This window comes from Ochotona princeps, chromosome 22 (genome assembly GCF_030435755.1).
Source record: "Ochotona princeps isolate mOchPri1 chromosome 22, mOchPri1.hap1, whole genome shotgun sequence".
In the NCBI taxonomy this organism is placed as follows: domain Eukaryota; kingdom Metazoa; phylum Chordata; class Mammalia; order Lagomorpha; family Ochotonidae; genus Ochotona; species Ochotona princeps.
Genome location: NC_080853.1, coordinates 423,729 through 436,778, shown reverse-complemented (window position 1 = coordinate 436,778; position 13,050 = coordinate 423,729). Strand labels below are relative to the sequence as shown.

The 13,050-nt window shown below is 60.2% G+C and overlaps 1 protein-coding gene across 1 annotated transcript; it reads right to left on the bottom strand.

The window, feature by feature from the left end:
- Positions 1-4,308: 4,308 nt before the first annotated feature.
- Positions 4,309-13,050, bottom strand: YTHDF1 (YTH N6-methyladenosine RNA binding protein F1). Its single transcript, XM_058679681.1, has 5 exons — positions 12,729-13,050; positions 12,553-12,580; positions 12,074-12,141; positions 7,117-8,583; positions 4,309-4,423 (listed from the first exon to the last, which is right to left on the bottom strand). The coding sequence occupies exons 1-5, from the start codon at positions 12,753-12,755 to the stop codon at positions 4,397-4,399; spliced, it is 1,617 nt and encodes a 538-aa protein (XP_058535664.1). The 5' UTR covers positions 12,756-13,050; the 3' UTR covers positions 4,309-4,396.

The following is a 13,050-nucleotide window of genomic DNA, read 5'->3' as shown; positions in this document are numbered from 1 at the left end:
CGGCCCCTGGCGCGGCCTCCCTGCACCCCCAGGGCCACCAAGGCAGGCTGCGGTGCCCCGCTGAGCAGAGCCGGGCGGGTCAGTGCTGGCCAGGACTCTGGTGTCCAGGGGTCCTCCAACCCCCACAGGGCAGCAAGCAGAAGACCCGCCCCGTCCCTAGCTGCTGAGCCCTCCCACGGACAGAGCCCACCAGCGCCTCCTTCCTCCCGCCCCCAGATTAGAGCCACTGCAGGGCGGAGCACTCAGCCCCTCAGCCCGGCCCTCCTGGAGGTCAGGCGGCCTCCACCAGCTACCCACGACCTCAGCCTTGACCTTGGGCTTGATGCCTGCCCGTCCCCCAGGGCACCAGTGATTCCAGGGAAGGGTTCCAGGCCCCAGAGAGCAGGGAGGAAGGTCCACGGCATGCCAGGTCACAGGCATGCTGGGGCTCCCTCACCTTACAGCCGTGACCTTTCCTGGGAGGAGGCTGTGCTGGAGTGGCAGGGCACACAGGACCTCCTGTGGTGTCTTCTGAGAGCTTCGCCCTGGAAAAGCTCCAAGTGGCACTAGGTAGACACCAGCCCTGGACAGGCCTATGGTTCCTGGGGTCTCACTCAGCAGGAGGCGAGCCTCCCCTCTCTAAGCTGACACAACACACAGCAGAAACCACCAGGCTGGGCCTCACCTCCCCCAAATCCCTTCAAACCTCGCTGTAATAGTGACAATCCCCATAAATGCGCACACACACACGCACTTACAGGACGCACACTGTAATGGGCAGCCCCTCCTTTCCCCCTGGGGCCCGGGCTGTGAGGCAGGTATAGCCCTGCTTCAAAGGACAAACAAGACAGGAAGAGTTTCTGCGTGAAGGCCAGGACCACTTCCGTCCAGTGACCTATAAGGTGGTCGGAGGCCCCTAGAAGGCAGGGGGCTATTTCAGGAGTGGGCGGACCCATATGTCCTCCTCCCCTGCCCAGAGTCTGGCCTGCAGAGTAGAAGCCTCTGACCTCACCCTGGATGAGTCCTCCTCCTAGCCACAGCAAGGACCACAGCCGTGTTGGCCCCGAGCCGATGGAGGGGAGCTAAGCTCCCAAGGCCACGGGTGGGGAGTCAGCAGGAGGGTCGCAAACTGCAGGGTGATCCGTGGCCACAGGGCAGGGCTCCCATCAATCAGTATGGGAGAACTCACTGGCCAGGGGCAGCTGCAGAGTCCAGCAACTCCATATTGCCAGCCTTTCCTCCGCCCATGTTGATGCCCCAAACTCACAACGGGAGGACCATGGACCCCCTGAGAGTCCAGTGGGTCCAAGACCCTTGGACAGCTCAGGGAAGCATGGCCACGGGGCTAACCCAGGAGCATGCATCTGTGGCTGCCACGCTCTGTTTGCCAAGTCCCTGAGGGCTTCTGGAGCCCACAGCAGGGCCGGCTCCGAGGCCCCTGCCTGGCACACGTCAGCGGTCACCTCTGCCTTCACCACCAGCTCCTATCCCACTGCTGACTGCAGCAGCAGAGGAAGGGTGGTCTCTGTGACCATCGCTCCAGATGCAAGCTGGCCAAGGAGGGTGATGGTCACGGTGACCCTCAGGTCCTGCCCTCCTTGCGCCAACAAGCCCCTAGCCCAGCTGGCCCTGGACAGACCTGTGTCCTTGCCCACAGTGGTCCCCCAGCACAGCCTTGTGCGAACACGTGGTGAGTGCTACGCTGGCTGTCCCAGCAGAGTGGCCACTCCCTCAGAGTCCTTGCCAGGTCAAAGGCATCGCTCAAGACCAGTCTGCAGAAACCCCACTCTGGCTTTGCTGCTTTCTCACAAGCCAGGCCAACCCGAGCGGCCTGATGAGGGGCCAAGCCATGCACCCAGAGGGGGCCACGTGACTCTCCAAGGTCTCTTGTTCCTCTGAAACCTCGGCCACCTTCACAGAGCCACTTCTTCAAGTCAAGGTGTGTCAAGTGCGGGTGCGCATAGTCACGTCATGTGCACATACGTGCTCACCATGCTATGTGTATCCGTGTCACCCGTCACGTGTTCATGCTGCATTCCCCACGTGCCCATGTGACACATCCATGTCACGTTTCATACTGCACGCCCACATCATGTCCACAGCTGTGTTCATGGGACATGTCCATGTTGTGTGCTGTGCTCAGGCCGCACACCCCACAGGCACAGCTGTGCACTTGTATGCTCACAAGTGACACGTCCACAGGGATGCCCCGAGTTCTGCCCTCAGCTCTGCCTCCCCACAGTGGCCCTTTCTCGGTCCCTCACCATTCACTGGAGGCGCTGACTTGCCAGGAGAGGTGGGGCCAGGCAGGACTGGGCACCTGACAGTGCTGCGGGGGCACTGCCTCTGGGGAGAGACCTGTCCTCAGGGCCAGGCAGAGCCTGCCAACATCCACAGTGAGCCTCTGGACAAAGTGTGGCTGCCGCTGGCTTCCTGAAGCCCCAGGCAGCCGTGTGGGAAGATCGTGCTCAGACAGGTCTGGGCCAGGAGTGGTCAGCCCCTGGATTCAGCTGTGCCACAGCATCAGGGCCCCACCCCACTTCCCAGGGAGGAGGGAGCTAACAGCCGGGGCCCAGGGCTCCCCTCCCTGTCCTTCCCACAGCTCCCTGGGTCAGTCACCCCTCCCTGTGAGCAACCTCAATGTGTATTCTCTGGGCGAGAACAACAGTGCGATGCACCTGCCACCCAGAGAGCACTGTCTAAGCCCCTCCGGGCATCTGCCATCTCGGGGGATACTCTGCTCTCAGCCAGCTTCCTGCCAAGGTGCCTGGGAAGTAAGGGGGCCCATGTCCTGGCTGCCCACCACCCAAAGGACACCCAAGTCCCAGGCTGCTGCATGCATCCAAGGAGTCAACCAGCCGATGCAAGATCGCTGTCTTCCATGTCACTCTACCTTCCAAGTAAATAAATCTTTAATCAAAAAATACCAAAATGCCTCTTCTAACAACTGGCTCCCCACCCCCACCTATACCTGCAAACCTCAAGGCTCCCCCCGCCACGAGCAGCACAGGGCCACGTGGGACAACCCTGAGGGACAAGGCCAGGCAGGACTGCCTCCTGGCACATCCACTCACCCAAGCGACAGGCCAGGCTGCGCCTTGGGCTCTGGCCGCCACATCTGGACAGGGGCCTCAGAGGGACAGTCCCATCCAGGGCCAGTCTGGCCTGATGCCCAGTGGTGACATGGTTCAAACGCTATCGACAACCAGACCTTCCAAGGACACTCCCCAGAGGGACCTCATGGCAGTTCCCACAGGATGACTAGCCCGCTGCACTGCCCACCTCAGGAGGTGGGGCACTGCCTCTCACCCAGAGGCCTCCACAGGATGTCATACAAGGGTCAGTGGCCAGGCACTCGAGGATGAAGGCACGCCTGGCAGCCTCCCTTCTGTACCCCACTAACCATCCTGCGGGGAAGGGCAGAATTGTCTGGGGTGATGTTTCCATTGTCTTTCCCTATACCTCCCCTCTCCCCTACACTTAAGGTCTGTGTATTTTGTTGGCAAATTTCACGCCACCAGAACACCGCTGAGCTACTCAGGTCTTGGGGCAGCAACTGGGCCTGCATCAACCCCAGATGCCGGGGTTGGTGTCCAGCTTTCTCCAAGTCACGTGGGACAACCATGAAGCAGAACAGGGAGGTCACCACAGCACCCAGCACCCCCACACCAGGAGACCCGTAGCTGCCCTGAGTGTACACACGCTCCAGGCTGTGGAGACACACACACACACACACACACACCCCCAGGACGACGTGGTGTTTACAGGCTGCAGAGTGCATGGAGGCAGGGGTATTTACCACCCATCACGCCCAAGCAGCCACTGTGGAGATGGGGCACCTGGTATAGCTCCCCAGAGCTCGGCAACTCTGGACACCAACACTCCTCAGGAGGGGTCTACTCTAGGACAGTGAAGAACCAACATGGTGGCAGAGCGGGTGTGGGAGCCTGCTGACCACAGGCCTCGGGTCTTCCCTGCCGTGAAGGGGGCTACCAGCCCCATGGGAGCTGCAGGGCAGGGGCTGTGTGGCTTATAGGAATGGCCGGGCGTGGCCAGCGGGTGACCCTTCTTGAGGCCCGTGGCAGGGGAAGCAGGCAGTAAAAAGGGCCACTGATCACCATTTCTGCCAAAAAAAAAAATACAACCAAATTCACTCAGGGTGCCCTGGGTTTTCCGCTTGTCCTCCAGGGTACTCCTTCCATGTGAGGTCAGTCTGACGGGTAAGCTGACAAGAAAAATACTCCTTTATTGGTGAGCTCTACATAGTGTCACACAGCGAACACAGACTCAGATCCATCGGACACCGGACACCGGACACCGCCGCCGCCTAGGGCAGGCGCAGCTGGCCCGCCCCGCCCCAGTCCCAGGCCACCCTGTGCAGCCCCACGCCTTCGGGACCCGTGCTGTAGCCTCGTCCTCACTGCTTGCTGCGGTTCTGCCGTTCCTGGGAGGAGGAACAGGTGGTCAGGAGTGCACACAGGGGACCAACAAGGGCTGCAATACACCCACATGCATCTATACAGATAGATGCTGGGATGCGTCACCCCCTCAGTGCTTGGGGCTCACCTCCCAGGCCCCCAAGGCAGCAGGTGCCAGAGTTCCAGGCAGCACCTGGGTCCTTGCCACTCCTGGAGGCCAAGAAAAGCCCGAACTCCTGGCTTTGGCCTAGTTGAGCGCTGCTGCTTCAGGCAACTGGGGTGTGAGCAGAGTGTGCAGGGCACGACGGTGGGGCCCTTCCCCGACCAGGCCAGCCAGGCTGGGACTGCTCCCACGCGTGGCTTCCACCCGCTCTGGTCTCCCTGTAGACCTCACCCAGACCCCTTCAACGGAGACACAAAAGGCAACAACACTCTACCTCAAGTGTAACCCTCTTCATCTGTTAGGCACGGGCTGTGTGTGTCTTCAGGGCAACGGGCAAGGAGCTCTCCCCCACTCCCGGTGCTGGGCTCTGGGAGAGCACCAAGGCCTTCGGCTGGAGTTCACATTCCTTCCCACCCTCTAGTTTAAAACTAAACCAAATACATATTCTCTATTTAGCATTCTTTAAAACTGCTTAGGGGGCCTGGCGCAGTGGCCTAGCCGCTAAAGTCCTTGCCTTGAATGCGCCAGGATCCCATATCGGTGCCGGTTCTAATCCCAGCGACCCCACTTCCCATGCAGCTCCATGCCTGTGGCCTGGAAAAGCAGTGGAGGATGGCCCAAAGCCTTGGGACCTGCACCCACAGCCGTGCAGGAGACCTGGAGGAAATTTCTGGCTCCTAGCTTCAGACAGGCACAGCACTAGCCGTTGTGCTCACTTGAGGAGTGACTTGATGGACAGATCTTCCTCTCTGTCTCTCCTCCTCTCTAACTTTCCAATAAAAGTAAAATAAATCTTTCAAAACTGCTTAGGGGTTGGTGTCATGACTCAATAGGCTAAATCTCTACCTCAGAGCCAACCCCCCACATGGGCGCTAATTCATGTCCTAGCCTCGCCATTTCTGATCCTGCTCCCTGCTGTGGCCCAGGCGAGCAGAGGAGACTCCTGGCTCCAGAGGGGCTCAGCTCTGGCCAGTGCGGCTATCTGGGGAATGAACTGGCAAGTGGAAAGTTCTGTGTCTCTCCTGTTAAACTCCACCCTTTAAATAAGGCCCGGCGGCGTGGTCCAGCGGCTCAAGTCCTCGCCTTGAAAGCCCCGGGATCCCATATGGGCGCCAGTTCTAATCCCAGCAGCTCCATTTCCCATCCAGCTCCCTGCTTGTGGCCTGGGAAAGCAGTTGAGGACGGCCCAGAGCTTTGGGACCCTGCACCCGCGTGGGAGACCCGGAAGAGGTTCCAGGTTCCCGGCTTCGGATCGGCGCGTACCGGCCCGTTGCGGCTCACTTGGGGAGTGAATCATCGGACGGAAGATCTTCCTCTCTGTCTCTCCTCCTCTCTGTATATCTGGCTGTAATAAAATGAGTAAATCTTTAAAAAATAAATAAATAAATAAAAGTCAATAAATCTTTGGGGAAAACTTCTCTTTTGAAGAAATTCTTGGGACAGGCAGCACAGCGCCTGCTTAACCCAGCTGACACTGCACACTGCAGGGTTGCAGTTCAAGCTGGCTCAAGCGCATGGACGGCCCCAATTCTGCTTCCCAGTTCCTTACAGTGCTGGTGCTGCCAAGGCACTGCCTGGGTGGGCATCTCCTCCCAGGAGACGGAGCTCCCGGGTCCCAGCACCCAGGTAGGGCACTGTGCAGACCAGGGGCTGCTGGGAGAGGGCCTCAGCTGGGGCACCCGCTGAGCCCGCCTCCCTTTGGCCCGCACGTACCTGCCCTTCAGCACAATGGCTCAGAAAACCAAGACAGCCCCTGGAGTATGAGCATGGCTCTGCCTGCACAGCCTCGAGCGCCTCCTCCCAGCACGCCTGGGAGCCACTGGTCCTTGAGCCAGAATGCGTCAGTGTGAGCCACGCTCCTGCCATTGGGAGCACCCAAAGGAGCTGGTATGGGCCCAGCATGGCAGCCTGTTGGTGAAGTCCTCGCCTTGCATGTGCCAGTTCATAATCTGGCTGCTCCACTTCCCATCCAGCTCCGTTTGCGGCCTGGGAAAGCAGTGGAGGACGGCCCAAAGCCTTGGGACCCTGCACCCGCGTGGGAGACCTGGAGGAAGTTCCTGGCTCCTGGCTTCTGATCGGTGCAGCACCGGCTGTTGTGGTCACTTGGGGAGTGACTCAGTGGAAGATCTTCCTCTCTGTATATCTGATTTTGCAATAAAAATAAATCAATCTAAAAAAACAAAAGTTTCCAGACCCAGCAGAACCCTGGCTTCTTAAACAAAAACAGAAGTGACCTGCAGAGTGACCAGGGTCACCCAATGCTGAGTCTGCCACTTGGAGGTTGAGCCTCAGGTGGGGGGCGCCTGCCTCTAGGCCCAGCCAGTCCTGAGCTGAGCAGCAGCCCTGGCCTATGGCCCCAGGGCCACTGTGTTCTGCATGCTCCTGTCTGGACCAAAGCTGCAACTTCAAGATCATGATTGTCCGTCAGAACAATCAAGAAATCCCCGTCAGCCCCACAGCCCAGGAACACCTCTGGAAGTGCCCCCATGGGTCCTCTTGGTGGCACTGGCAGGAAGAGCCTCTGCCCCCCGCCCACCCGGAATGCACCTTGCGTACCTCCTCCTCCTGGCGCTTCTCGTAGTGAGAGAAGTCGTCGAAGATGGAGGTCGTATGCTTGTAGGAGGCGATGACCCGCAGCACCTGCTTGGCCTTCTCCAGGGGCACCTCCTGCGTGTCACGTGAGTTGGTGACGGGTTTGTTGTCATTGTTCTCCAGCCTGATGTGCCGCAGCTGGTTATTGGGCACGTCCTTGACAAAAATCCACTTCACGTCAAACTTGCCCTTCCACTTGTCCTGGGACCAGACCCCTGCACTGGTGCCGTAGTCCACAGGGGACTTCATCTCCGCCACCCCACAGAAGTGCCCGCTCCCGTTGACGCTGAAGAGCAGGTAGACAGGGCCCTTGCTCCCAGAGGCGCGGAAGGCGCTGTCCAGGCGCCGGTTGCCGTGCTCCGTGCTGCACCAGATGGAGTACTTGATGGAGCGGTGGATGTCGTCCTCAGAGTAGCTCTTGATGATGAAGGCACGGCCGCTGCGTAGGTTCCAATCGAACTCCTTCGGGTTGTAGCTGTGAGCGGCTTTCAGCTTCTCAAGGACCGGGTGCGAGTCCGTACTCGCGCCAGAGCTGGCCTGGCAGGTTCCATTACTGTCACTGCCGGCCCCTCCACCCTGCCCAAACATTGCGTTCCTGTTGCGAGGGGCTACCCAGCGTGTCGGGGGTGGTGGCTGAGGGCTCGGCTGCGGGGGATGGGCCGACGGGGGAGGCTGGGAGGCAGCCTGAGGGCACAGCACCTGCTGGGGCACCAGGGTCTTGGGCAGAGCCCCCTTGTGGTCCCAGGTGCCGATGTCCATGTTATGCTTTAGGGTTGGAGGCAGAAGCACGGCCCCCATCACAGACCCACCCTTGCCCTTCGTCTTGGGCTGTGTTTTCGCAGGTTTGCTGGCGATGGCAGCCCATGAGGCTGGCTTTGACACCGGCATACTGACGTTCGTCGCACCACTGCTGGCAAGGACACCAGCCAACGTCACACTACTGGCCACAGAACCCACGGTCTTGACAGAAGAGGTGGCGGCATCCCCAATCTTCAGGCTGACCATGCCTTGCTGTAGGCTGTTCCGGCCAGGGGCCTTGCTGAGGGTGTCGCTGTGGAAGCCCGCCTGGCCCTCCACCACTGTGCCCCCCAGTGAACTGGGCGGGTAGGTATAACTGCTGCCGTACGCCGAGCCCTGAGCCTGCTGCCCGTGGGACCCGGCAGTGCCCCACGTGGAGAAAGCCGGGTTCTCAGGGAAGAAGTTGAACCTGTGCTGGTAGAGGTTGCTCCCGAGCCCCCCCAGCTGCCCGAAGATGGCATCGTGCACAAAGTGGTGGTCTCCGTTACTAAGCTGTCCGTAGGTGGTGACGTATGGGATCGGAGGGTCTCCTGCAGTGGACCACGGCGCCTCACTGAGGGAGTAGGGAAAGCCGATGGACGGTGGGTAGTAGCTGGACAGGTAAGGGTCGTTCATGGAGGGGTAAGAGTTACTCTGTGGAAACAAGCACACGCCCGGTCAGACCACCTTGGCCACAAGAGACCCTGGAGACGCCAAGCACGGCCTGCCAGCCACACACAGGACGAGCAGGATGCAGACCTGCGCCTGGGCTACCCCCACAGGAGTAGAGCGGGGGGGGGGCTCCCAGGCTGCCGGCGCACCACACACCGCTGGCAGGGGCCCGCAGTGAGGTCATGTAAGCCAGCCGAGCCACTCCACGCACACCACCAAGGGACCTAAAGTGTGGGAGAAGGGCTGTGCTGCCAGCAGCCAGCCACGGGGCTCAGAGCTGCAGGCCGGCACTCACCCTGGGGGAGGGAGCTCAGCAGGCCTGCAGAGCCCTGCCCTCGCACACCGGCTCCCCAGCCCAACGTTCCTGGGCTTCATCACAGGAGTGCAAGCAGACTGCAAAGCTTTTGTTGTTGGCCCGCGGCAGTGGCCTAGCAGCTAAAGTCCTTGCCTTGAATGCTCTGGGATCCCATATGGGCAGTGGTTCTAATCCCAGCGACACCGCTTCCCATCCAGCTCCCTGCTTGTGGCCTGAGAAAGCAGTTGAGGACGGCCCAATGCCTTGGGACCCTGCACCCATGTGGGAAACCTGGAAGAGCTTCTGGCTCCTGGCTTCGGATCGGCGCAGCACCGGCCTGTTGCGGCTCACTTGGGGAGTGAATCATCGGACGGAAGATCTTCCTCTCTGTCTCTCCTTCTCTCTGTATATCTGACTTTGTAATGAAAATAAAAATAAATCTCTAAAAAAAAAGGTTTTGATGTTGTTTTGCTTTTTTAAGTTTTATTTCTTTATTTAAAAGACAAGAGAGGAAGCGGCCTTCCACCTAGTGGTTCACTCCTCAAGAGGCACAGGGTTGGAGGTAGAGTGGCAGCTGCAACCAGCCCCTGCACGGGACGGACGTGTGCAGTGCTGGCCCCCAGGGCCCAGAGGCCGATGTGCCAGCAGTCTGCTAAGCTCCAGTAGGAGGCCTTCGTTCCCCCTAAGAGTGACAGACAGTTCAAGTCCCCGCTGCCAGTTCTCCAGCTCCCTGCTAAAGCACGTGCGAGGAGAGCCGGTGGCTCAGGCCCGAGGACCTCCGACATGCGTGGGAAACCCCGACGGGTTCCCGGGTCCTGCTTTTGGCTCAGCATACACAGGTCCTGGCTACTGTGGCCATTTGGGGGGTGAACCACTGGGTGGAAAGTCACTGTGCCTTTCAAATTAACAAACAAAATACTTTTGAAACTGGCTAGACAGGAGCTGATCCTGTGGCACAGTGAGTAAAAGCCACCATCTGCAGTGCCGGCATTCTACAAGGGCACTGGTTCAAGTCCTGGCTGCTCCATTTGCAATCCAGTTCCCTGTTACTAAGCCTGGGAAGGCAGCGTGCCCCTGAACCCACGTGGAAGCCCTGCAGGAAGCTCCTGGCTTTGAGCAGGCCCAGCTCCAGCTGCTGCAGTCGTCTGGGGACTGAATCAGCACACGGAAGATCTCTTCGTTTTTCTTTTTTTAAATTTTATGTTTCCAATCTCAACAGCGGCAGCAAGAAGGGCTTCGCCCGCCAGGCTCCGTGCCCGGCATTGCCCAGCAGCACCACAAGCTGCTCCTCTTGGCTATGCCCGTCCATGGCTGCCTCCATCCCACAGCTCAGCCATTATCCCGCCTTATTTCCTCCACCACCTGACAAAACAGAAGCTTCGTGGGCCAAGTGACCTCCTGCCGAAGCTTGGCCCCTGCTTCCCTCCTCACAAGCCAGCACCAGGCAGTGTCCCCAGGGAAGGAGGCCTCAGGGCAAGGGCAGGCAGTCCCTGCTGCTCCTCGGCACAGCAGAGGCCCCCAAGGACTTGGAACTCAGTGTCCACTCACAGGCAGCTACCTCTAATCTATGCCCGACCCTCTGAGGAAGACAACATGACTGAGCAAACCACCACAGCAGTCCCCAATCCACTGCTACAAACGGGCCTGGCGCCGTAGCCTAGTGGCTAAAGTCCTCGCCTTGCTCACTCAGGGATCCCACATGAGAGCCAGTTTGGGTTTCAGCTGCTCCATTTCCTGTCCAGCTCCTTGCTTGAGGTCTGGGAAGGCAGTCGAGGACAGCCCAAAGCCTTGGGACCCTGCACCCGCGTGGGAGACCCAGAAGAAGCTCCTGGGTTCGGATCAACACAGCTCCAGCCACTGTGGCCATTGGGGAGTGAACCAGTGGATGGATGAGCTCTGTCCCACCCCTCCCCCCCCGCTATTTAATTCTGCCTTTCAAATACATTAACTCATCTTTTTTTCTTCTTTTTAAAGATTCATTTGTTTTTATTGTAAAGTCAGATATACAGAGAGAAGGAGAGAAAGATGTTGTCGGTTGATTCACTCAAGTGGCCCCAATGGCTAGTGCTGAGCCGATCTGAAGCCAGGAGCCCAGAGCTTCTTCTGGGTCCCCCACACAGGTACAGGGTCCCAAAGCTCTGGGCCGTCCTCGACTGATTTCCCAGGCCACAAGCAAGGTGCTAGATGGGAAGTAGAGCTGCCAAAATTAGAACCGGCGCCCATATGGGATCCCAGCACATTCAAGGCGAGGACTTATGCAACTAGGTTACCGTGCTGGGCCCATTAACTCATCTTTTTAAGTTATGCTCTCAAATACTGTGGAAGCTCTACTTCATAAGCATATATTTCAGGGGCTGGCATGGTGGGACAGCAAGTCAATATCATCAACCCATATTGGAGTACGGGCACACCGCACGGCCATGGGCGACGACCCTGCTGCTGCTGCCCTGTGGGAAGCAGGCCGAGGCGGGAAAGCCTGCCCGCTGCTCTGCCTCTCCAACGAGTGAACCTGTTTACTGAACACGTCAGTCAGCACAGCTCCCGTTCGGTGTCTGGGCAGAACACTCCCATCATCAACTACACCAAGCGGGGAAGACAGGCGCTACCCAGCAGACCTGACTCCACCTTCACCTCCAGTCACAGGCCCCTCAGCCCAAGGCTCAAGCCGCTGGGACGTCACAGGCCTGGCACACAGCAGCAGAGCCCGGAAGCCTTTACAAGGCCCTCTCGCCACAACCATGTCAGTTACCCTACACAGGTCAGAGGCCTTGGGGGTTCTGGTCACAAAATTTTGCTGGTGACCCTTCCCCAAGGGAGGGGGGAGCATCCAGGGAGGCAGGGGCTGCGGGGCTGGGTCCACCCCAGGCACTCTCCTGGACTCCAGGCACAGGCTGCATGGAGTCACGGCCTCACTCGCACAGCCAGCTACAGTCCCAGCCCCGACCCTGGCTTTCTGCTGGTGGGACACTGAGACACAATTGCGTCTCTTCCACGAGGGCGACCGGCCCCAACCTGACTGCTGCAGGCATTCAGGCGCGGTCTCGCACCGCAGTCTCTCGGGCCCAGGCCTGCGCCCTGGCTCTCACCTCGACTTGGGCAGCATGCTCTGCCACCTGCCCCGTGTCCCAAGCGGTGGGCACAGGATGGTAGCTGACAACCAGCTTGGGAAACACTCACCTGACTCGACAGTCCAGACAGGTAGGGCTCCAAATCACCGTCCTTCTGCGGCAAGGAACCAGTGGGCACTGGAACAGCAAGTCACACAACACGGCCTCTTCGGTGAGTCCCCGCCGGCAGTCAGCTCAGCATCCCTCCCTTGCTACAAGCAGGACCCAGCCAGTGCCCAGTTCAAGTCCCAAGGGAGGCAGCGCGAGCCACCACCTCGCTATGGCGCTGACCAAGCAAGCTACTGGCAAGGTAACGCCAGCAACCACACCTAGGTTTTCGTAAAACGGATAGCACCTGAGATCTGCCCTGAACACTGTCCCCCAGCCCAGCCCCAAGGCTCCCTCGCCCCCTGTCCCTGACCACCCTCTCCTGCCCTCTGACCCGCTGGCCCCCCGCCCGCTCCTCTGCTTCCTGTCCCTAACCTCCCCTTACCCTCTGCCCTCTCACCCCTGCCCCCGACCCCCGGCGCCTCGCTCCGGCCCGCTCACCTCCTTTAGTATCTCGTCCTTTTGGTCTCTGTACCGCGCCGGCCGGACGCACCGGAGGAAAAAGACCGAGTTACTCTGGGGAGAACCCGCTCCCGGCCCGCCCCGAAGCACCGAGGCCAGCCCGGGAAGGTCCCCGCTGCTCCTGGAGGGCCACGAGACCCGAAGCACGGCCCTACCTGGGGATCCAGGCTGGTGGCCGACATGCTGCCTCGACTCCGCGGGGCGGGGCCGGCCTGTCACCACGCGGACCCCGACGCCCAGGCCCGGGCGCGGCGGGCAGCAGGCTCGCGGGGCGGCGGGCGCCGGCTCCAATGGCGGCTGCGGCGGCGGCAGGGACGAGGCTCGGCGTCAGCGCGCGCGGGGCAGGCCGGGAGCGGCGCCCTGCCGTCGCACCGGAGCCTGCGCACCCGCGCCCCGCGGGATGCATTTCGCTCCCGAGTCCCAAAGTCACGCGGCGGGGGCGGGGTCCTGGATCACGTGGCCGCACCCGGCGGGTCT

Excerpts from the sequence above, each read along its gene's own strand:
- YTHDF1 (XM_058679681.1), bottom strand. The coding sequence starts at position 12,755 with ATGTCGGCCACCAGCCTGGATCCCCAG. Across the intron at positions 12,142-12,552 it reads AGGACGAGATACTAAAGGAG|TGCCCACTGGTTCCTTGCCG; the intron begins GTGAGCGGGCCG and ends TTGCTGTTCCAG. Across the intron at positions 8,584-12,073 it reads TGTCTGGACTGTCGAGTCAG|AGTAACTCTTACCCCTCCAT; the intron begins GTGAGTGTTTCC and ends TTGTTTCCACAG.